The sequence below is a fragment of the Parasteatoda tepidariorum genome, chromosome 2 (genome assembly GCF_982258835.1).
Source record: "Parasteatoda tepidariorum strain Cologne lab strain chromosome 2, Ptep-v5.0, whole genome shotgun sequence".
NCBI lineage: Eukaryota > Metazoa > Arthropoda > Arachnida > Araneae > Theridiidae > Parasteatoda > Parasteatoda tepidariorum.
The window spans coordinates 119933534-119960048 of NC_141756.1; the positions used below are offsets into that span (position 1 = coordinate 119933534).

The 26515-nt window shown below is 31.3% G+C and overlaps 2 protein-coding genes across 3 annotated transcripts in view; both read right to left on the minus strand.

Annotated features, from left to right (window-relative positions):
* The window catches only part of LOC107453275 (xibalbin-1), a 463140-nt gene that overhangs the window by 375717 nt on the left and 60908 nt on the right, over window positions 1-26515 (minus strand). The window lies entirely within an intron of this gene.
* Window positions 1162-1638, minus strand: LOC147816125 (uncharacterized). The gene has a single exon (XM_087156713.1). The coding sequence runs from the start codon at window positions 1636-1638 to the stop codon at window positions 1162-1164; it is 477 nt and encodes a 158-aa protein (XP_087012839.1).

Here is a 26515-nt window from a genome sequence, read left to right on the forward strand (position 1 = left end):
AGAACAAAATTAAACAGTCAAAAAAATTTTATTTTTTTGGTCCATTTTTCTGAAATATGTCTCTGTTAAGGGGTTAAAGAAAATAAGGAAATTCCCAAACAAAATCACCACCATCTTTTTAATGAAACTCAATCAACAATGCAATCCCGCTTACTTCTATAAAACTTATAAATATACAGTTGAAATTCGAAGTAAATCGGTAAAGATTTGTCTCAGTTCAGCCAATTTTAAAAATAAGTTTTTTAAAAAAAACTTAACTATCGAATTCTACCAAGTAGATTTAAAGTTTCAGTATGCATAGTTGTAGATGGTTCACCAATTTTGTCTGGTTGTTACGCCTTAACTGCATGCCAATGATATAATGCAGTATTACCTAAAGCGCATGAAGGAATGCAATTAGACCAATTATGTCTCACATGGAAATTCTATCAGCAATGTAGACTCGCCATTAAATCGAAATGAGAATAGGTTATATATTGTACTTCGTATGAATGAAGCAAAACAACGTGAATTAAACAGTTACGCATGATATAGAAATACACTTACTATATTTACATACGTACTAGTCATTGTGTTTAAACCATGAATACTACTAAAAAAATTTCAAAGACTGAACATAATTTGTTTCGTTTCACAAACGAGACCTAAATTATAAACAATGAAGGCGAAATTAATGAATAAATCCACGCCAAAGAAATGCTTAATTATGAAACAAAACAACCTTTCTTTATTTTTCGTACATAGCCAGATTCAGGTTATTTTTATAAACAAATATTCGTAACGATTACGATTAACAACTATTAAATCGATTCTCAACACTCCCACATTGTGTATTGATTTTAATCAAGACAAAACTTAATAAACATATAAAGTTAACTAAAAGGGGGGAAACGTTAGCGAGAAATACAAACAAACTACTAAGAGAAACTACTGTTACTGAAGTAAAATACTTTAACTGAAATCTATAAATTAGTTTAAAATTTACTTTATGACATAAACTCTAAATAAAAGTAAAAAAAGAAAAAGTTTCTTTTCAATCAAAGATCTAGTCTTTCGGGCATCTTCACTTGACGACCACTTCGTGTATTTTTTATTTCAAGAGTCTGTCTCTTCACGGATATCAAAGATACCTTCATTATTTATTTTTGTTTCATTATTTGGTTATTTTAGTCCTCTAAACCCTATTTCCAAGGGATAGAGTCGTTGTATTGGCCGAATAATGGTAGTATGAGCCAGTTTTAACCGAGCGACTCTGTGTTTTCCATCTTCGCCTGAGATTAACTCCTCAACTCGTGCTAAGGGCCAGTCAATTCTTTTAAAATTACTAGAACTCACTAGAAAAATATCACCCTCCTTCAGTTTGTAGCGTTGTTTTTCCTCAGGATTTTTCACTAAAGCGACTAAGTATTCCTTTTGGAATCTCTTGGGAAAATCATCGCGTGCCCTTTGTAGGTAGCGCAGCCTTTTTCGCAAATGGTTGCCATCAGTCAGATCTAGATCGACTGTGTCACAATGTAATGGTGTGATAACTTCACGCAAGAAATGGGAATAAGGAGTCAAAGACTTTGGCTCTTCAGGATCCTCAGATGTATGGCTTAGAGGTCTTTGGTTAATGGTACTCTCGCACTCAGCTAACATAGTAAGAATCTCTTCATAGTTAAGACTTGCTTTGCCGAGGTTTCTCTTTAGAAGATCCTTGAGAACTCTTATAAGACTTTCCCACCATCCACCGTACCACGCTGCACTTTATTCGATATGCTGTAGAATCTGCTTGAATAATTTCCCAGTCAAAGTTTTGAAGTGCTCTTGCAGTGCCAATAAAATTTGTTCCTTGGTCTATATATATTACACTGCTAATGCTTGAATAAAGGTATCGGTTGACAAAGATGTTACTAACTTAAGGTGCGTGGCACGGTACACCGCGCAAGTAAGTAAAATAATTCAAGCCTTAATACGTCCTCGCAGAAAGACAGGGCCAGCTAAATCTGCCCCGACGACTTGAAACGCAGCAAGTCTTTGGATACGATCGACTGGTAATGGCACACACTCCGTAGTCGAATGCTTCGAGGAATGTCTTTTACAGGGAGTGCACTTTGAACTAATTAATCTGGTAATCCTCCGCCCTCTGGGGATCCAAAACCTGTTTCTTAAATACCCTAAAAGAGTCTGAACTCCAGCATGTTTTAGGATCTTATGCGTATATTCAATTAAGCGCCGAGTTATTTCATGATCAGGAAGAACAATAGGGCATTGAAAGTTCTCATCGTCTTCTCCAAGTACAAGACTGGTTTAGACCCTCAATATATCTTGTTCTTCATGAAATTTCATACTTCTTCCTATTCACATGTGTCCATTCATTTTGAATCATCTTTATCAGGCATAATTCAGCATTTTGAAATTCTTCACTGGTAATTGCTCCTTCAATATTTTCTCGAACTTTACTACAGTTGACACAAAAACGAAGCATTCACGCAACCATCCGCACTATCATAGAATATTTCGAAAAATATAAAAATCTGTGACTGACAACTTCCCTTTGAACATTTTCTGCACTCGTCACTATCTTTCAACATTCTTTCAGCACTTCCTCCGGACAAGACAAATTTGTAACCGGCCATGACTCTTCATCTTGCCATATCCACAAAGGACCCTCTCACCATTTCTGGTGGAAAAGATCATGCCAATTACAAGAACGTGATGGTAAATCGGCACAGTTTAACTCCCCTGGTATGTATCCCCATGCGTTGATATCTGTCAGGTTTCTTTTACTCTATTTCCGATAAATGTATTCCAAGGTTCTTGCTTCCTTATCCACGCTAACACAACCATAGAGTCACTCCAAAAAATGTCCTAAGAGGCAACTCAGAGATTCTGTAATAGACTTATGCAACCGAGCAGCGATGACAGCTCCCAATAATTCTGCTCTTGGAATCGTTGGACGGTTCATTGGCATCACTCTAAATTTTGCAGTTACCAAATTTTCAAAAACTTGTTCTTGATCTTTACATCTCAAGAATGCACAACAAGCATAAGCTTTCTCTAATGCATCTGAAAAAACGTGTAAAGTTGCATCATCGACATTACTTCTAAACATTCTTCTTAGAAGAGTTCATTGTTCAATCAGACCAAGATGTTTTTCCCAATTAAGAAACCTAACTTTAAGATCTTCGGGAAGTTCTTCGTCCCAATGTAATTTCATTCTCCAGGCCTCTTGTAGAATTAATTTCGGTACGAGCATTGCAGGACATGAAAATCCTATTGGGTCGTACACGCTGTTTACTACTGAAAGTAACATTCTTTTACTTGGCAAAAGACTCAGGTCAGCTATTGTTTTAGGGAAAACACATGATATTTCATCTGTTTCACAATTCCCCTTAAGTCCTGATACTGACTGAATTGGATTTACGGAAGAGCCTGTAGAAAACCAACATCGTAAATCAAAGCACCCAGCTGCCATTATCTCTATAGTTTGATTTTTTAAAATTTGAAACTGATCTTCCTCATCCACACTGGTAACCAAGTTATCTACGTAAAAACAGTCTTCTAATTTACCTCTTGTAAAATCCATATCGTTGCTTTTAAATTTTTCCTGAAAAAGGTGATGTAGTATCGTTGCATTCAGTAGGAAAGGAAAAATAGTAATTCCAAAAAAGACACGGCAGTGTCTGTATTCGACGATAGTTGAACAATCAGAATCCTTATACCACAAGAATCGCAATACATCTCCGTCTACTTGATTTACACTTATCTGCAAAAATGCCTGTTTAGTACCAGCTGTAACTCCCTATTCACCCCATCTGAACCTGTTTAGTAAGGGAGGAATTTGCTGTGTCAAACTTAGTTCAGTACTAAGACAATCATTTAATGAAGCACCACCTTTAGTTTTGAATCAGTCAAAGACGTGTATTTTCGTTGTTGAGCTTGATAACTTCAATAATTCCTTCTTTTAGCAAATTCAAAAAAACTTATGCGTTAAACGTGTTTTCTTTTACTAAATGCTTCGTAATAGAAGGGAGTCTGGATAAGGCTATTTCACGATTGTTGTATAAGGGAGGATATCCAACCAACCAAGGGAGTGTAACTTTATCACGCTTTTCATTATTAAACTTCAGGGTTTCTTGAAAATGGATCAGTGTGTCTTCTTCTAGCATTCTTTTCTCGTATACTTCTGTTGGATCAGTTGTTCCCAAAACTTCCAAAATATTCCCAAAATGTTATGCAACTCAAAGTTATTCAAAGTCATTGATACCATATTAAAAACTTCCTTTTTCTTTCCAAGACCCATGATGGTCCAACCAATTGTAGTTTCTATGGCTGTTATCCCTGCTTCGAAAACCTCTACTCTACCTGTTAAAATATTGCCAAGGACATCTGCTCCCAGAAGGATTCTAATAGGCAACGCATCAGATAGAATCACCTACATCAGATAGAAGATTCTCGGCAATATCGTACAAATTTTTGACTGATTTTGATTTTTGATGTAACTGGTAAAGAACATTTTCCGTCTAAACCTTCTATAGTCAATTTATATTTTTTATGCTTAGCAGCAGGTGTTATTCCTCCACCAAACAAACCTTGCGAAAGTATTTCGGTACCTGAAGATTGAAGATGTAATTCTTTAATTAAACTAGTTTCGATATATGAACGGTGTGATCCATCATCTAATAAAGATCGAACACAAACCTCTTTACCATCATTACGAAGTCTTAACATAACAGTCTTAAGATAAATTTCTCTTTGCGACAATTGAGAAGAAAGCAGTGCTGTGGCATTTTCTTCTTGATGCCCTTGATCCTTGTCTGGGGAATTCATGGATCCTTTGCTAAAATTAGGGCACAATATCACATACTGCCGTTGATTGCACAATAAACACCTTACTTTTTTTCTACTATCTCGGAAAAAATGTCCCCTTTTTAAACATAATAAGTAACATTTTGCTTGTTTAACTGCATTTTTCATTTCTTCCAAACTCAAAGCTTTTCGACAATCTTTGTAATTGTGAGGTTTATGACAAAATATGCAATCAGTTTTTCCAAGCGATTTATCAGGAAGTGACGATATTAAAGCAGAGGCTGTTGGATCGTCCTGTTGAAATGGTTTATTTGCGTCTCGTTTGTATTTTTGTCTCCCAAAACCATTTTCCGCTAAAACCCTATGTTCTTCGGCTTCTACTTCATGAGAGAGAAAGGACATTAACGCTTCCAACAAATTTTCATTAGATTTATCATTTCTTCTTCGCCAATTTCGGCATTTAATCTGTATCTATCCCAAGCCTTCAAAACTTCAAAGGGTAAACATGATTCTACAAACGGGTACAACATTGCTGCTAAATTTTTTGTGGTCACCCCCAATGTTTCCAGATATTGCAAATTCGAAGTTAATTTATCATAAAGTTAAGCAAGCCGTACATTTTTACTATTTAGCACTAAAGCTAAAAGATCTCTAATGTAAACTTCTATCAATAAATCTGTCTTCACGAAACGAGATTTTAAGTGTTCTATTACTTTCAAATAATTTTCTTTTGGATGGCTGTCAACGATATCTCTTGCTTTCGTATTTGAATTAATAGACGCCAATACATATTGGAATTTATCTTCTTTCAAATTATTGTCATTGTGAATGTGGGAAAACTGTCCCCAAAATGCTACCCAAGTTTTCGGACCAGCTTCATATTCTTTCAAAACTATTTTTGGCAGTTGTAAATTCGCACCAACTTTTGATTGAAAATCGCATGACCTGTCATCAAAATCTTACATAAAAACCGTAAAATACTTTCACTTCAATAAATTTCTCACTATAAGATTCAGCTAAATCAAATTCTTCTGCAGAAATATTACTTAACAAACTTATTTGAAAATCCAAATCAAACAACCTAGTCGATTTATCAACTATCTTATTATAAATAGTTAATATTTCCTTACTTTCAATATTTTCGGATTCTTCTAACTCAGCAAATTGATTGCAAGCAGTAGTAAAAGCACGGCGTAACTGTATTCTTGCTTTTATCAAATTTTTTACGTTACTTGCAATGTCGTTTTCTTTTTCTTCTGCCATTTTCAGTTTTAAATTCCAAAATAGGCTTAACACAAATCGTTATATTAACAATGCAATATCGCAGAAATTCTTTTTAAATCACGGACGCCATGTTTCGTTTCACGATCGAGGCCTAAATTATAAACAATGAAGGCGAAATTAATAAATAATACCACGCAAAGAAATGCTTAATTCTCAATATAAAACAAAACAACCTTTATTTTTCGTACATAGCCAGATTCAGGTTATTATTTTTATACACAAATATTCATAACGAGTACGATTAGGAACTATTAAATGGATTCTCAACATAATTAATGACCAATTCACGAGATCTAATGTAGTCTACCAGATTTTTTAGAAGTTTATAGCTCACTTGACTCCAAAATGTACCTTTTGCATAATAATGGTACATTTATTAAATCAATGATTTTTTTTTCTTTTTTCATTTTAATAATTTACTTTTCGCAACAAACAAGATAAAAATAACAGCTAACCTTAAACATCATTTTGCACCAATCACTGAATAATACTAGTGAGAAAGTTAATGATGTAATTACTATTAATTAGTGAATTTTAATTATCATGCAAATTAGTGAATACTAGTACTCTTGAAAATCATACTCGAGAAAATTATTTTTTTTTATGAACTATTCATATCTCTACTTTTTTCGCTTCACTATTATTGTTTGTCCTAACTCTATAAAAATATTTTAAATAATCTTAATTTAACTTTGGACAACATTTCAAAATGTTGTAGAAATTGAAATCTCAAACAAATTTAGATTCAACAACAGTATAAATTTTGTTTAAGCAAGCAGGCGTTAACGTTAAATCAATCGCATTCTTTTATTGTTGCGTGATATCATTACTTGATTATTTCACAACAATTATTAAAAAGAACAATGTTTTCATTGAAATTGAATTTTTTATTTTTATTCACAGAAAATATTTGTAAGATTTTTAGGAAAAAAACATTTTAAATTTAAAAAGCAAACAAGAAAGATATTATTTGATGAAATTTAGTGTACAGATTTTTTTCTCTACACTGATTTCAGTCCCCTGGACTGAAGAGTGACATCCATGGCTTAGACACTGAGGATGGTTTTTGTTTAAAAAACCGAAACTATAGTATGACCATTTCCGTAATAAGCTGAAGAATCTTTCCTCACGAACGTACTAGTTGGCAGCTTTGGTAATATATTAAATTATGTTTACCGGTGTAATATTTAAAGAATTAAAAACATTTTTAATAAAAAGGCTTTCCTTCCCATTCCGAAAATTGTTTAGCTTTTAAAATATTTTTTTTTCAAAAAAGATCTCTCATTAGACAGTTTGGAAAACTTAACTGAATAAAGAAGAAAAAAAAATAGCTCCCTTCTTATTACTCGCTGTTTGAAAATGTCCTTATTTGAAAACTTGTTTTTAAAGAACAGAGTAAACGCTTAATTATTTTTCTTTAAAAAAAAAACTAACTATTAAAGTGTTCCCCTAAACATAGGGGAAAAAAAGGACTTCTGTGAAAGTTAAAATTCGTATTATTTTAGAAAGTATTTTGGCTTTTATGTTTTTTTTTTTGTTTTTTGGAAATTGAAACACACGCCTTTTTATTTTCTTTTTAAAACATTCTTTTGGGAGTTCAAAGAAGAGATCGTCGGGAGAACTGAGTTTATTTAATTACCACAAACTTGTCAAAAAGAAAGATACATCCTGTGAAATAATTTTTCGAAAACTTTGAAAATACTTATTTATTCTTTAAGAAAAAGTGTAGGAATATGTGAGATCTTGGATGTTATAGTTTAAGCAGCGAAGAAGGTTGTAATTAAATAAGTTTTTAAGTAAAATATATTAAACTGGCTTTGCAAAACAATATTACAACCTCTACTTTTCGCGTCAGTAGAACTAGGATGCATGCAATTATTAAAAAAAGTAAATCAGTTTTCTATAATTTCTATGAATTATCTAATAAAATGATCCAAGAACGCTGGATTGGATTCCAAAAGAGGACATTTAGGAAGTTATTCTGAAACTGGAAAACGTTACTAGAGGAACAAGGTTTAAGGCTGTTGAAGACATTAAAAGCATTAGAATGGAAGAGCATTCCAAAAGAGGACATTTAGAAATTTCTTCTTAAACTGGAAAACTTTTCTAGAGGAGCAAGGTTTAGGTTTCCGAAAAAAGAAATTCAGAAATTGCTTCTATTACTGGAAAAAATTTAGCTAAAAAAACAAGGTTATGTCGTTTTCGTGCCATCTGTCACGTATACATGCCAGTATAAGATATTCTTAATCAAGAAAAAGATAAAACTGGTAGCCTAACTCTCTCTTTATCTGTTTATTTGTGGGTGGGGTAATAAAAATTTGATTCACTATTTTAGTTTAAAATATTCAATTCACTATTTACTCTAAAATAAAAAATTTATAGTCATACTTTAAACATTTCTTACATATGTGATTAGACATAGTGATTTAAGTGAAATCAAAAAGTGTCTTAAATTAGCCATGCCCACCCTCCTAATTCTGTGCGAATGCAAGTGAGAATCGCCCGTTTAGAATAGGTTATTGACGTTTGAGACATTAAGAACGTCAGAATATAAAAGTATTCTGAGACTAATTTTAAAGTTCATTGCTAAAACTTTTTCAACCGAATACAGAAGTGCATTATAATCAGGTAAATGTGACTTCAAAACATATTAACTGGGATATTTTCAGGTGATATTAAAATCAGTGCTGGAAATTAATAGTCGCTCCTCATGAATAAAACCTGCGACAGAGAATAAGAAAGTAAAAACAAAATGATCTGTCATAGTTGGAGTTTCAACAAAGAATGAATTGATAAAAAATCATTCTTTAACGCAAAAAAGTGAGTAACAAAATCACGAATAGAGCACTTAAAACTGCAACAACTTTAAACCAAATCGTAATTTCGAATAAAACTTTAGTATATAAACATGCATGACCCTTTACGCATGTCAAATTTCAACTCTATAGTTGCATTCCTATGGCCTGTAACACTAATTATCGAATGTTAAATTTTTTTTTACTCTACTATACTCCATGTCCTTTTGTGCAGCAAAACAAAATGTAACAAGTTGAGTACCCAAAACAGTGACGGCGGCCGTTTTGAGTTAATTTTAGAGATAAAATTAAAATAGAAAAAAGAATGAGCAAGATGAAATTTGTAATTACTTTTAGCTTTTAGTATATTACTTTATTTGATTATTGGAATTTGTAGATGCATTACGTATCTGACAAATCTCTTTAAATTATGCTGTTGTCCTTCGATTTGTCTTGGTTCATAATCCGTTTTTGTACTGAGAACATAAGCTCATATAAGTATTTAAATTTCTTTTTCTAAAAAAAAATAGAGAATAAATTAGGTCCAGATTAAATATATTATGTAAAATAGCATAGAATATTTCATGATTTTTAGAATCACTAATTAAAAGTGATTGGAGAACTAAAGCATTAAACATTAGAACTATTCAAATTATATTAATTTACAAATTTTTTGGCCCGACATAGTGTTGCTAGTCAACAAGTAGAAATAAGACGGTATTTTATGAAAATATAACTAAAATATCTACATAAATAAAAGCAATTACACAAAGTTTTTTCCTTGAAATATAGAAGAAATCAAAAGTATAGTTTTCGAAAAATTAAACTAAGAATTTTCAGAAATATGCATTCATTTATATTCATTTTTTAAAAAAGAAAACCAACGTAGTAATATTTTTAAAATAAATAATTAGATTAAATTTTCAGGCTTTTCGCCCCCCTAAAAATGTTAATTCAATTATAATAACCATTCACTTATTATTCAACATATTCCACTTTGTTATAAAGGGTAAGTAATTGTATTTGTTAACGATAATTTTTTTTTTATTTCAATATTTTTCCCAGAAAATAAGTTTTATCCCTTGTCACAAGATTCTCCACGTCACAGCCATCTTTATTGTTCCCTAAATTCAATTCATTAACTAGTATGTTAGGGATAAAGAGAAAATCTTTTGTGTACTGAAATTCATTTAAGTTTCAATAGTTTCACTTTTTTTCCCTACACTTCGCACATGCGCCCAATTACGGCAAGATATTCCCACAAAATTAAATTACCCGGAGGAAAAGTTAAAAGAAAGAAAAAAAAATTGTCAGACAGTAATGTCTATCTATAAAAAGAACTTCTTCAAGCTTTTTTTTCCGTTGGAGAATTCGTATTAATAAAAGAACGAAGAAAAAGATTTAAACTTTTTTAATGAAAATGGTTCAGTGGATGTTTTATTTTAAAATATTTTAAAGTGTTTAGCGTTATAAATGTTTTTAGAAACTAATTTAATATATCTGAAAAGGAATTATTTAAATTTAAAAGTTATATGCATATTTGATTCTAGTTTTATAAAATTGTAATTTAAATAATAGGTGATGGGAGAAAAGAAAATTTTACAGTACTTAAACGTTAGTGAGTCAAAACATTAACTTTGTAGAATAACTCATTTCTGCACTTTAGCATATTTCTATCTATAATATTTTGTTGTACTTACGAAATACAGCAAATAGAATTTTCATCAAAACTCGAGAAACAAAAATGCGACATAAATGACGACACTTATCACATTCTTTACAAATCTTAAATCTTATTTTTTGACTTAATAAATTTGATTCACAAAAAGTATGCCCACCACGCATGAAGAGTTTACTATGAGCTTCTGGGTCGGTCACTGTAAAGTGGTGACAAAAATCTAACAAACATACATTCTTCAATTTATTTATGACATTTTATTTTTTTTAAAAAGAAAAAGAAAAACTATTTAGATCAGACGTATATTGCAAGGTGTATAAATGTTGAGCAGATATTTTATAAAAAGAAAAACAGTTGCTTTTAAGGGCTTTGAGATATAGAGATAAAATGAAATAATTTCATAACCGTTATATTTATAGAGGGAACGCACATAGCACACGAAGGAACTTCCTAAGATTTCAAGTAATTGCGCATGCCTCAGTTTTGGAGAAATGTGCACGCGCCAATGAAGTAGCATAAATGAAAAGAAATTTTGCAAAAATCCGTCATTTTAAAACGTTAACGTAGTGCAGTGTTTCCCAAACATATGACTTTCGTGTACCCTTTCTAAATTTTTCGTAACGCTGCGTACCACTGACAAAAAAAAATTTATTTTTTATTATAAAAAAATTTCACATAGGAGAGTGTCGGGTATACCCGCCCACTGTCAATTTCATATGTATAGAATATTTTTTCAAGTCAATGGGCCATCGGACATTGTTATATTAAAAAAATATTATTTTTAAAGTTTCAAGTATTTATGCAGCTGGTAACATGGTAAACAATAGTTTTGAAAATATGTAGAATACAGTAGTCATGAAATTAAGAAAAATCGTTTGAATTTTGTGATAAAAATGATAAATGAGGTTTATCTATTGTCAATACATTGGTCATTTTCATTTACACCTGAAAAAACAGTCAAAAAACAATTTTTGTAACTGGGCGGTGCTACCCGACAGGTTTTAAAAAGAGCTCAAAAACAAGTTTTTTTTAATTTCTATATTTTTAAGTTAAACCATTCTTTTTTTTGGTTTATTCTTTTTGCATTATTTAATTAGATGATAAAACAATAGAAACATACAAAAATATTGATTATTACTCAATATTATTCAGAAATATAAGCAATGCTCCTTAAGTGGGCCCGACTCTCCCCTAAGTTAAAAATTACAACTGGCTGTTGACACCACTAATTATCAGTGCTGGATTACCCATTAGGCTAGGCCATGGCCTGGGGCCCCCAATGATTAGGGGTCCCCTTAAAATGGATTTTTGAAAATAAATTTTAAAATTTAAGAAAAACAATAATTTTTTAAAAAAAATCAATTTCAAACATGTATTAATAAAATAAGATAATCTTTTTACATAATGTTAATCATATTTATTTATTACTTATTTTAGTTTTTATTTATACTTATAAGTATTATTATAGCTTATGTATTATACGATTTATCAATGTTTTCTAGGTACAAATTTGTCATTTTGATTTGTGCGCAAAAAAATTCTTTCTTCAATGACGAGATATATAAATACTTTTATATTTGAATAAATAAAAAATATACGAGAGAATTTTTTTATCTAAGGTCCCCAAAAATTTTAATGGCCTAGGGCCCCACTTACGCTTAATGTGGCACTGCTAATTATCAACTGTTAGCTCCGCAAAAAATAGCCAATAGAAAAATACGTAATCGTAAATTTTCATTCCTGGCTTTGTTTTTAAATAAAATATTTTGAAATTTTCGTTTGTTGCAAGATATTTCGCATAAGAACGCGTACCCCCACTAGACTGTTCCCGTACTACTGGGGGTACACGTACCACACTTTGGGAAAGTAGTGGAATATGATTTGACGCAGTGAAATATGATTTTAACTTTGACCACGAAATCAAAACAAACATTTACAATGAACGTAGACTATATTCTTTTTAAAGCTGTTGCGTAAAATTCAAGATGCTTTGCTCTAGATAAAACTGCGGTTCCGTGAGCAGAAAAATTTTGCAGATAATAGTTATTGATGATTATTCAGATTATTATTATTAATAATATTTAAAAAAAAATTGAACTTCTATTGATTATTTAACTCTTAATTAAATTGTATAGTTAAAATAAAAAGATAATTCATAATATTAAAATAGCGAAAATATGTCTAGTTTCTTATGGAACTAGTGCAATTAGACAACCACAATGATAAACGAAAACAAATAAAATTATTTATTTATTGAATGAATCAATGGTTGTAAGATCTCACGATACATTTCTAAATTTAATTGAAACATTTCTTCAAATTCGCATTCCATGTGCATGTTTTTAGTTCGAAAGCAGACTTCAACAGAAAACCGAATTTAACAGCTATAAACAGAGTACTTGTAGTTTTGTCTTAGTAGCGTAAATCAAGCCACCATATGTAGCATTTAAAATAAACTCGAGCATGCGCAGTTGCTTCAACCCTTACGCACAGGAGCGTAAGGAAGCTATCGTAAAAGTACGAAATCTCCCCAAAAACATTCTTTTTAAATACGCAGGCAAAAATATGTCATAACTTTTTAGAGTGGTTTAGAAGCAGTTTATTTTATTTTATAACAGTCTGGAACAGACTACTTAGTTTAGGGTTTACGACTACTAATGTTCAACTCCGTAGCCTTGTCATTTTAAATCCAATCCAGAAGACAAAGAAACTCCTGGATCAAGTATAGGGAGAAATTTGCCTTCATGGAGGACAATTTGATGGAACTAATCTGCCTTTGCGTTATATGAAGAGGAAAACCACGAAGACCTCCCACGATTAGCCTGACGGTAAGGGGACTAACCCATGATCTGTCTATCACTGAGGATATTCTACGTCAGCACTGTGGTCAGAGCGAGCCAGGTGCGGAATTCGTATTGACCAGCCATCGCTGCAATTCTGAACCGGTTCACCTAATTGGAAGGCGAACGCTCCAATTCCTGAGTCACCAAGGCTCTAGTAATAGTTTCTAATTTTTTATACTAGAAGGAAAATCCTTCCGAAAATTAAAACTTTTTTGGTATTAGTATTTTTTTTCTTTATACATATACCGCCTTTTCGACAAATTGTTAGCATCCGAAATTATTCGTGATTGAAAAAGACTACCGAAAGGCAAGTGGATAAGTTTTACGAAGAAAGAGTAGACTTGCACAAATTGCTGAATTAATAAGTTTTCTCATTCTGCGCAAAATTTGCTGCAGTTGATTTCATTTAATCGAATTCAATTATGTAGATTTAAATTGACAACAACTTTGCAATTTCAAATTAGTATTTAGTTCGTAAAATCGATCATTAGAACAACAATTATTCCATTGTTTCGTTTTTAATGCATGTCGATGTGCACGATACGTTTAATAGATTATTTTCTTTTTATTTATATGAATTTCTTATTATTTTTTTAAAAAAATCTCAGATTATATTGATCGAATTACATTAAAAATAGTTCAGAATAAACTTTTGGTAATTTCCATTAAATGAAGAAATACAAAATTTTTAAAAAACTTAAAATATTTGTTAACAATTAAGTATGCTAATTATTAATAATTCTTAACAAATATAAACAAATGTTTGAAGTATTTTTATATTCTTTTTATTATTAACGTATCATATTACTGTCTTGACGGTGATTTTAATATAAATTTGAATAATGAAGAAGGAAGGCGCCGTTTGAGACACTTATAAAGCCAGGATTTGAAAACCAATCCGGCGACAAACATCGAGACAGATTTTGCAACCCATGCTTTGAAATGTTGTGGCGTTTATCGGAGTCTATCCAGAAAAAAAAAAGCATTTGACCAATGGTGATCGCAATGAAGCTATCACTGGTACCCCATTGGTCAAATGCATTCTGTAATATTGCACACAAAATCCAGATTTTTTTGAAACACTCAGTTTAAAAAAAAAAAAATCCAGAAAAATAAACATTTGCAATCCAGACCTATTTATAGTACTACATTCTTACAATAGTTGTTCGCGCAAAAATCTGTTCGTTAGAACTAAGGTTAGTAAGGTTTTATTTTTTTACCCATTTGCGAATTGGGTATTGTTTTGGGACAATAAAGCGATCACAATATTTGTTTTTAGTTTACTGCATACGTTGATAAAATATGTCCTGTGTAACGATTATTTTCGTTTGCTTTTGGTTTAGAAATTCAGCTTAGAATAAATTTGTAGGAAATTTTCATACAATAAAAAAAAGTTATAAAAAACATTTCATACTTAATTTTTACCATATATTTTCAATATTGTAACAATGTATGTATGTATGCATGCAAGATTGATATTTTCCAAAATTCAATAGAATAAATAAAGAAATCGATGTCCATTATGAAAGCGCTTTATTTCCTAACGATTTATTCCTATTTTTCCTATTGTATAGTAAAAATAAATATTACATCAAGTTTTTACAATAGCTGAATACTTCCGCCATGAAATCGAAGACTTATAAAAAAGAAAATTGCAGCATTTAAATAAAGACTTTCCCGCTCTTTTTCCTCTCAATTCAATTTCAATATGGAGTACCATGGGGGCCCGTTTTCCGTTAACACTTTCATTTTCGGAACTGAGATTCCAAAATGGCTTCGGAAATGAAGTCAATTTTATATGTAATAATTCACAAATCCTTTCAATCCTGAAAGTAAAGCGTTCGTAAACGAAATCCATTTTTATACCTTTGCCCCCAAATGAAAACTGAAAGCGTCTGCCGAATATGATTTAGCAAGAAATAAGAAAAAAACGGTTTTACGAATTGATTCTAAATTAATTTGTAATTCGAAAGGCTGTGTAAATGATTTTCCACGTGGATTGGAAAATGAACCATATGCACGCTTTATTATTTCGAAATGGTTTAATATCTTTTTTTGGTATTAATTAGCAGCATCAGCACCTGATGAAATAAATGCGATTTTATAGGGTTCAATGAAGAAAATTTTCAACTAATGAATTTTTTCGCTTCAATCCGCGAAAGCTTTTTGGGGGAAAAAAACCGCAGATTAAAATTTATTTCCACTCTTAAATGGAATAGCATTCTGAGCCAAAAAAAAGAGAAATTAAAAGATTTCGATTTTTTTTTTAAAAAAACTTTTTTTTAATTAATTAATTTTTTTATAATTACATTAAGCTGATGTTTTTTAACTTAGCACCCACCATTCTTATGGACTTAACTGATACATTAAACTATCTAAAAAAAAATTTGGTAAAAGAAGTCTATTAGAAAGATTTGGAAGCGTTACTTTTTTTTTTTTAACAGTAATCTATTTTTTTCTTTATAATTAATATCATACCATTCATATTCATATATTAGCAATATTCGCTGTACTCCACCTTTCCTTCTCTGTGTCATTTATACAAACTAAAATTATACTGATATTATATTTTTGTTTATTTTAAAAAATCTTAAAAAAGAAAGTCAAGATAGTAAAATAGAGTACGAAATAGAACAAATAAAATATGGAAAAGAATTAAAATTAATAAATTCGAATAAGAAAAATCATAACAGAATAAAAATAGAATGTAATTAATAGTGATATAATAGAACGGAAGAATCCTAAATTAGGAAAAAAATTAGAATTAAAAAAAACAAGTCTAAAAATATTTATAAAAAGCTATGATCGCCTTATTATAATCACTGGTTACTCCTTGGTCAAATGTTTTTTCTTTCTGGATTGATTCCGTTAAACACCACAACACATCAAATCATGGGTTGCAAAAACTGATGTTTGTCTTCGGATTGGTTTTCAAATCCTGCCTATGTACGTGTTTCAAGACGTCACAAAATGCTTTTCCTTCCTCAGCATTCATACTTATATTAAAATCACCGTCGAGCCAGTCATTATACGTTAATAATAAAAAGAATATAAAAGTATTTTAAATTATTATGATGTAAAAACATTAAAAATGTCTGCTAGTGAAAAGAAAAACAGCAGCGGTCGCTATAACAACACTTGCGCACTGTTTACTATTACTCTTGCACATAGTTCAAAAGTGTGTGAACGCCATCAAACCCGATCTAAGACCCATTTTGTCTATGGGTAAAAATTATGGTGCGTTGGATGTTTAAAACACCTTTTCAAATTTATGTTACACTAGTCTAATATTCCACTGTTGTATTTTTAAGGTTAAGGAGCATTGACTTGTATACATTTTCCTTTCTTTCTAATGAATAACGTTGTTTCCAAGGGTGGTTTTAAAGGTTATATGGACCATTCTCAGTGATGATTTTTAAGGGAGGTTGGTATTCTATTTACGTCACACTCGAGCTGCAAAATAGGTTATTGGCGACGATCACGGAAACATCCCTGAGGATGATCCAAAGACATGCCATTGCAATTTTGATCCTCTGCAGAAGGGATGACTCCCCTGCTTTGTAGGCACGATGACCTGCACACGAAGTAGAACACATTACGGTAGAACAATTTAACGATAAGCGATACGGCGCACCCTCGGTCCCGACGCAAGCTGATCAAAGGGGTGACTCAGCCGCTTACTGACCGCAGGCAGTGGTGCTCGACTTCAGTGTTCTACTGGTAACCTTGTCTTTACGATCAGTTCACTGCGGGACAATGATTTTTAAGGTTATGGACCATTGTCTGTTATCCCCTACACTGATGTTTAAATACTTTTAAATACATTGCCAACTTCGAAAAAAAGGTAAATAAATTTGATTTTGATTAAAAAATTCTATCTGCTGTATTTCTTTCAGAAAAATGCAGACATTTCCTTCACCTGCAAAAGATATGCAACAATTCACATCCAATAGAAAGATGTTTACAATTGAAGGAATCGTCTTTCTTGCACTCTTGTTATCTTTCCTCCAGTTATTTTAAATCATACTTTCTAAAAATGATTAAATTTTGTTTGTCTTATCAAATTTCATCTTTATTCACAGAATATGAGAAGCTGCCTAGGCAACGACTACAGCGGCGATAAAAACGACTGATGCTCTTTCAAAGTTGAAAATAGCTTAAAAATTGACTTAGCAACGATGATGGCTCTAACATCAACAGCTAATTTTCATCGTTAATGAAAAAATGTGTATAAGAATCCAGTAATCAAAAAAGAGATTTATCGCATCTTATTCCATGTCGGAGTGACTAAGATGAATTCTTTCATTTTTTTGACCGTTTATTTTTATCGTCGTTACTGCTGCTACAACTGTTAATGTTTGTTGCTCCTACTTTTTAAGAGTTTATGATGTTTAGTTATTTTAAATTAGTAAAACCGTTTAATAAAGCAAGCCTCGTGAATCTGATTTCAAACGATAACAGATTACTTGTGTTTTATTTATATATTTATTTGATTTAAATAAACGTTTATCATATTAACGGACTTTACCGACATCCAGCCAAAGAATATACTGCCAGTTTCTATAATGTCACTGTTTAGAAGGTCCAGGTAATACCAGCACTATTTAATAATATATTTTATTTAGCAAAACATCAACAAGGGTATACAATTAACAAGCAGACAAATATAACATGTTACATCTAGATCTCGTACGTAAAGCTAATTAATCTAGAAGTATTTGGGGGAGGCTATCCAATGGTGCTCGCACGCGCTAACATTTAAGTTTCAGTTCGTATTTCTAAAAGTTTCACTTCGGATTTTAACTTACCACATATAAAGATAAGGAAACTTCTGGTAGGTTGAAGAAATTGTATCTTAATGCAATGAGGAAACTTCGAGTTAACGTCTTGAACCCTTCAATTCTAAACTACCTCCTTACAAGAAACTATTTATTTTTCATTTATTTCGCAGGTGACGTAAATTCCGCGACACGTTCAAAGTATAAAAAATTGGAAATAGTTTTTTTTTTTGTTCTTTTTTTACCCACTCGAAGATGGCTACGAATTTTTCTCTTGCAATAAGAAATTTTATTGAGGGTTTTATAGGGTTGCCAAGCAATAGTTTTTAATCTTAAAAGAACATCTAGAAAAACATTACAATGACTTTCATTAAAGAAATAATACACCAGGGAAACAAATAGCAGAAAGTGTGATTAATGCGCAATTATTATCACATTAATCAAAATACATTATTACTAGGAGGCTTCGCCCCCTGCTCGCTGGCGCACTCCAACCCCCGGAACTGCTTTCGCAGTTCATTTCGGATTGCTTTGCAATCCAATGCTCGCTTGGGTACGTTCTTAACGTCTAGATTTTGAATACTGAAGTTCCCAAAAATTTTCACTGTAGAAAATTCTAAACCTGTACATTTCAATATTAATTTGAAATTGCAAACAGTTCACATATTTTACTTAATCACACTATTCTAAATTTCAGTTGTTGAGAAAAGTAATTGTTGATGAAGCCCATCATTTTGTGTTTTCATCTGTGTTCAGAAGCAGAACAACTATAAGTTTTTTATTTTATACAGGACTGGCGATACAACACTTATAGAATTGAAGGATTTGTTACGTCAAGAGCTCAGGTATCATAATTTTGATCTAGTTGCGCTTCTATGTCATTTTGATTTATGTTGATAACTTTCAAAAAATTCTATTGTTGGCAACAGCATTTTTATTTTTTAAATTGTTTATTTTTATTTCTTTTAGCATTCGTAATTTTTTTAGCGAAATGTTTTTTTAACCTAACAGAATTCTTTGCCGACTGATATATGAGGAAAATAAAGTAAATATTTAAGTGTTGTGAAAAGAATCTTATTTAGTTGTACAAAGTACTTCAGCCAAAATTTGGGAGTCACGTAAGAGAATTATATATATTAGATCAGAAACACATCATTAAAAGGCAGAATGCTTTGGAGTTTACAAAACGTAAACAAAACAAAGCAAATGTTGCCACCGGCGAAAAAGAAATACAGCCAAAATTTGGGAGCCACGTAAGAGAATTATATATAATAGATTAACAGTCACTTAATTAATTGGAATATTATACTGACAATAATGTTAGGGCCATTACCTAGTACATTTCTTCAGTATTTTCAACAATGATGTTTTTATGATTGGAAGCCACAGCCCGGTATTCCCTACAAAAATTTTCTCAGCTTTATAGGCAGTTTCCCGATTTACAGTTACACGAGATTTCCTACAATGATTTTTTCTAAGAGGACGAAAAATTTTGTCACAAATTCTCTTTCTCCTTCTTTACTAATTTAAAAGAAAGAAAAAGTGAGTTCATTCAAACCTAAAGTCATGAAGTTTCAGTTGCTGAAAAAATACTTCGAAATATTAAAATGCGAACAAATTATTAGAAGAGAACTTCTCCGTTGTATTATCCTAAAGTTATCTTCTCATAACTTATTTTCACTTGTATATTTGAAAATTTTCTTTTCAGTATTTGAAAATTCATGGCTTACTACTCTAAGTTTGTCTGAACTCACTTTTTCTAATTTTTAAATTAGTAATAGAAGAAAAAGAATTTGTAAGGAAACTTTTCTTCCACGGTATGGCGTCCTCTATAATGAAAGTTTTTTTTTTAACTATCCTTAAAATTCGTAAACCACCAAAAAAAAAATTCGTAAAAACCAAAATTTAAGGAAAAATGATTCCGAATTTTAAAATTGACAACAAAATCTGTCTGCTGTGCTCGCCTTGAAAAAGTAAAGGCATGCATTCCCTACTTTTTTTAAGCACCAAAAATAATTTTAAAAAATAAAACCTTTTTGAAAACCGGTGGGAACCGCGTTTGTCTTGATCAGATATTAATATTTCATGATTTAATCTCATTCTTAAAAATTAATTTCATTTCCCACCACTGCAAACTAATTTTAATATTTATTAACTGACTGACAGTCATTGAAATAGACATTGTCATAGAAACATATAGAATTTCAGCTTCCTGATTTAAACAATTAATTTTTTGAATGAAACAGCGATTTAACTTCAATTGCAAATGAAAGGAAGATGCTTGATGTTGTGGAGAATAGCGAAAATATTAATCATTAAATAGTTGCCGGGACAGAAGCATCCAGATTTAATATGGGTCTGTGTGTCATTCAGAAAAAATGTATGTTTGTCACATTTTGCGATTATTAATTTCAAACAGGATCAGAAAATTGCTTGAAAAATAATATAGTTCTTTACCTATCTTTAAATATATTTTTAGCAGAAGAGGAAAGTAATCTTTATTAAAGACCTATTTTAAAACCTTCTCCATTAAACTGTATGGAATTTAGATTAAAAAATAAAATCCACGTTTAATTCAAAATGATTTGACTGAGTTTTATCTATTTTAATAAAATTCAAATAAATAATTTTAATAGGAATAGAATATGGCACTTGTGTATATAAAGAACCCTATCATCACTATATGCCCTAAATTCTTCAGAATAAAAATTCTTAATAGTTAAAAATGCAGATATATAATTTATATTTATTCCGGTTATTATTTTATTTATTTCTGATTGAGGGTTTACCCTATTGGCTCTTTCAGTTGCTTTGCAATCCATTTCGTTTCAACATATTGATCAAACAAAATTAAATTATTCCATTAAAAAATCCCAAAATATTTTGTTATTATCTGTTAAAGGGAATATAAATCAGTCAGAATACATGAAAGAACAATGCCAGATTCTAGTTTACATAAGTTAGTGCAACCGATATATATATATAAAATACGAGTTATATGAAATACGACTATGTCGCAATCCTTCTAATACGTATGGAAGATGATATCATGATCACTAATTATATCTATAGAACAGTATAATATAACAATCATGATCGATGAAATCATGAAAAATCACGATCAAAAGATAGAATGGAGAAAATAAAGGAATAAAGAATATTAAAGAATGAACAATTTATACAGAAGAATGAATATGGGATCATGATCGATGGAATAATGAACAATCTTGATCGAAAGAAAGATTGAAGAAAATAAAAGAATAAAGAATGTTAAATTTCGAACAATACTCACAGAAGAATGAATATGGGGCTAGGAAAAATTTTAAATCGGAAACCAATGAACTGAAAACTCGCTGGAGGAATCAAAAAGTAATGGTTCTATGAAGTAACAAGATCTAACCTTTTAAAAACGCTGAACTGGTAATCGAAAGCGGAGGACAGAATATTTTGGAATAACATTGTTCAGAAAGCTAAGACCCTTGTAGGTCTGTAGCGCCATAATAGAAAGTATACAGCACGGGTTGCCAAACTTTTTTGATCATCGACCCCTGTATAATTTTTCGAAATCTCCATCGACCCCTACAAACGTAATTTTCTGTTAATTAAAATAAAACTCTATTAGATACAGTGTTTGTACATTTATTTTATGATTTTAAACATTTATTAAAGTAATAGTACATTGTGTAACAATAGTTTTATGAAAAATATATTAATATTGAAATTTACAAAAATTGGTCCATTTTGTAATTTTCGTAAAAAAAATACAAAGTGTGCTATAGTTTTGTCGCGGGCTGTACTAATCCATATTATTAAAGCTTACCTTCTTTTTTGTGCATTGATAATTAAAATTGATATCTAAACCAAACGAATGGTTTTATCGAAACAATAACAATTATCCATAACTATAAAAGTTTTAATAATGACACTGCAAATATTCAACACAGTTTGCAAAGATAGTTGAAACTGCGTATGATATTTGCATTTGTAACGTCAATGCTCGTCACACGTGACATTTGGACAAGCGCACATATGCATATGACTTATAAACTGGGCTGAGTTCGTGCCACTGCGCGGTGGAACGTAAATACTTGTTTCACCCCAATAAATATACGTTTATTAATTTATGTTTTATAAAGAAACTGATATTGAGTCAATTATAAAAAAAAATTCACAAATTTTACATCCTTAATTAGGTTTGTGTGATTTGCGTATTGAGAACTGTTTTTTTAAACCCACAATCGACCCTTCCGATTCGGATCGACCCCCATTCGCCCCCCTGTCTCAGATCGACCCCCGATTTCGTTAAATAGACCCCTGGGGGTCTATATAGACCACTTTGGCGACCTCTGGTATACAGTATTGACTTTAAATATTTAGTTTCCGATTCCCTAGTGATAAAATTTGAACCTAATAATTTTCTTAGGATTGCTTGATTGCTATAAAAATTCATTAAATATATATTTTTCGCCAAAGAGATTATTTAACTATAATGCGAAAATTCTATATATTGCCTTAAAACTTTTAATATTTGTGCATTCGTTATTTTAATTCCATACGTTGACAGATCTCAGTTTTACATACCTCTCAGTTTCAGATCTCAGTTTTACATTCTCAGTTTTACTCAGTTCATTTACATGAAGTGTATAAATTTTATTAAAAAGAAAGAAAAGAAAATCTAGCTTTATTTTATTAAAAAGAAAATATAACTTTATTAGCGTTTACCAATTGTAAATCGAGAACTAAATGCCTTTTATAAATTATTGTATATTAATGTAATATCATCTAATTACTTCAAAACATAATGCATGAATAATTCTTTTAGTTTTGAAACATTAATTTTAAATATTAGAGAGATTTGGCAAAGCACTACAATTTACCTTTATTTCAAACGCTATCGTTATTTGAACTTCATAGAGCATGCGCGAAAATTTTCTTGCTGATCTAATTATCACTCCAGGGTGGAGTTGTTGTTGCTGTTAATTTACGTCGCACTAGAGCTGCACAATGGGCTATTGGCGACGGTCTGGGATACATCCCGGAGGATGATCCGAAGACATGCCATCACAATTTTGATCCTCTGCGGAGGGGATGGCACCCCCGCTTCGGTAGCCCGACGACCTGCGCGCGAAGTCGACTCCAGGGTGGAAAATAAGGTTAACGCTATGCTTGGCGCAAAACAGACACTATACAAAATATCTATCATAATCAATATCCGAAACGTAATAATAACAAACAATAATTCAAAGCCATAAATATTATCTTTAAGTAAGGGCTAAATAATTTACAATGAAATACCATTGTAATTTTTATTATTTTATGCTGATGACAACCAAATATATACGAATTTCCTTTGTCTATTATAGATCATATCACGTGATTTTTCTGTCCAATGACAATGCATGAAAAGGTCGTCATCAGACGAATTTTATGCATAGTTTGATAATTCAAGACTATTTTGAATTATTATTTATTTATAAAGCATTTCAGACAAAACTATTTTACATCCGATTCTAGAATAAAATTCTAAAAATTTTATGATATTAAACTATTTACTTGTCAGTGACAAGAAACTTATAACAACCAGCTCTTAAAATTTAAACGCATAACTTTGAAAAGAGAATGAATGTGGAAGAGCTATTCCAACACAATAAAATGCAGTATTGCATTATTGCATCCGTAAGTCGTTTCATGAAAATCCCTCTATTATCTTATTCAAGAAATACACTTGATCTCTCTCCAAAATTATGCATCAGCATTACATTAAATATGAATGCGGTACTAGTTGTATTTTTCAATAAACGTGAGAATGGGTATATTTATTCAAGTTACCATGGCAACCAAAATTTTAATTCGGGAAAATAGATTTATTCCCGATGATAAAAGAATAAAAAGGAATTTACTTTTGACTTAGACCGCTTTAACTGAAACTTGTGACAATTACCATTCTCTGAAGATGGTTAATATATCTCGTGACCGATATTTTGAATCTGTTACATAATTTTATCTATTCTAAAATTAACAGTTTATTGAGGAACGTCTATTACAAAATATTAGGCATACGTTTTGACTTGACTTTATTGTCCAAAACTTGTTTCATCGTTTCTGTACAGCTTCGTTTCGTACTATACTTTTTGGGCCGTTCTTAAGTGATAACAGGCTTGGAGGGGAGGGAGAGTTTTTTAAAAAAAACTGTGGTAATTTGTGACAAAGGGAAAGGTAGCAAAAAGTGTGACATAATACTTGAAAAATTAAAACCCATGGATATTCCAAGGATTATTTTTATTACATATTTTTTCCTCAAAATAAGTACACATCTGACAAATATTTTGTTTACAAATTTCATTAAAACAAATTGCTAAATTTTTAAAATTAAACTTGCATCCTGAACATATTGCACCGAGTACAGAGGTTCATTTTATTTAGAGATGAACTTCCCTTAAGACTCCAAAAAGTTATTTTATTTTATTTTATAACCGTCGTTGAACAGCCGACCCAATTTTGGGCTTACGACCACTAATGTGCAACTCCGTAGCCTTGTCATTTTAAACCAATCCAGAAGACAAGGAAACTCCTGGATCAGAACCCCTAGGAGGTATGATTTGTTATGGGAACATGGAAGACTTTGTGACCCGACAGATTTAGATTTCACCAGTCACCATTTACTGCACGGGGAGTCTTCGACCGGCGGAAATCAAACCCATGACCTCTTGGACATGGCCCATTACCCTACCAACCAGGCTATCCCGGCCTCCTAAAAAGTTATTGCCAGAAACTTTTAGAAAATGTAGATCACTCAAATGCAGCTCGTATAACAGCGTAGTACAGCTTGGGGCCACCATGACCGAGCGTGGAGGTTGCAGGTTCGAATCCAGGTCAATCCTGTATGTATTTTTTGTGTCTTCCTTCTCTGAATTGTTCTATCTGCCCTTCTACCTGACAAAGGTATACAAGCATAAATTGAGCACATAAGTCTGTAATTTCAGTAAACACATTGGACGTTATTTTCGCTCTAAATCACGATATTCCAAAAATTATATGCATATTTCTAAATTCGTAACAATCTTTTATAAATTGAATTCATAGCGAAATTTCTATTTTAAATGTGAGGTGATCATAAATATGTATTTGATTCATATCGGCAGCAACAATAATATATTTACCTTATTTCACAAGAATTACTTCATGTAAGTATTTACTTTCACCATGTTATCTACATTTATTATATTTACTTCTTGAGAATTTCTTCAAACTTGAAAAAAAATAAAGAATAGTACAGAGCTTCTAACTAAAAATAAAAAAATAATTATGAATTCCTATCATTCATTTTTAATTCATTCACATATTTTTAATTTACATAAAACGTAATGTTTGTTTTGTTTTGTTTAGAACGAAGCTTACTATTATTTTATAAGTAGCAGCTTTTACCGATCAGCAAAAAAAAAAATTATTTTCAGTGTCTAGAACTTTGCATTCACTGTGGCACAGAATATTATTCACATCTGCATCATATATCATTCACAGAAGAATGTTATTTATGGACCCCTTTCAAGAGTTAAGGCTAAGAGGATTACTATTCGTAATGATGTTGGTTATCCTAACCATTCATAAAGTTAATCAACACCTAGATTATGGCTATTTTTCCCCCCAACGAACTAATAAATGTTAGGCAGAATATTATACATCCTTAGTTATGAGCGTAAAAAGACTGGATAACGTTATACAGTCTAAAATTTTATCAGGGTGCGTAGCGTTTTTAAAAAGTGCTTAAAGGTGCTTATTTCCGATTTTCGTTTGTTAAAAGCCCTTAAAGGTACTTTCTTTGTATTGGGAGTTCTTAAAAAGTGGTTAATTTTCCTTCTTCAAAAATAAGATTTTTTTCCTATACTATGTTGATTTTCGCCTCGTATTATGCAAAAGCGTGGTTTTCACATTGTTCCATTCAACGTTTTCAGAATTCATTCAAACACAATGCATTTTGGCCTACCGTCGGTCCGTAGAGCATGAAAGCGGCAATCATTTTACATGTTTGATGAAATACTTGCATGTGCGTATACTACTGAGTTGGATTCGGTGAAATTCTTTCATTCTCTTGAACAGTACCAAATTTGTTTCGGTTATGAAAACATAAATAATCGTCTTTCTTTTAGCGGCCAAGTTCGTTGACCTAACTGAAACTTTTTCTATTGATAGTCTTAAAATTGGGTTTAATGACAGACAAGAAAATTAAAAAAAAGGCATGGAATGACATCTAACCTAGTTCTCTGAATTAGAAGTGCCATTTGAAAATCACGTTCTTTAAAATGATGTAACAATTTGCATACAATTCAATTTCTTCCCCAGCTATTA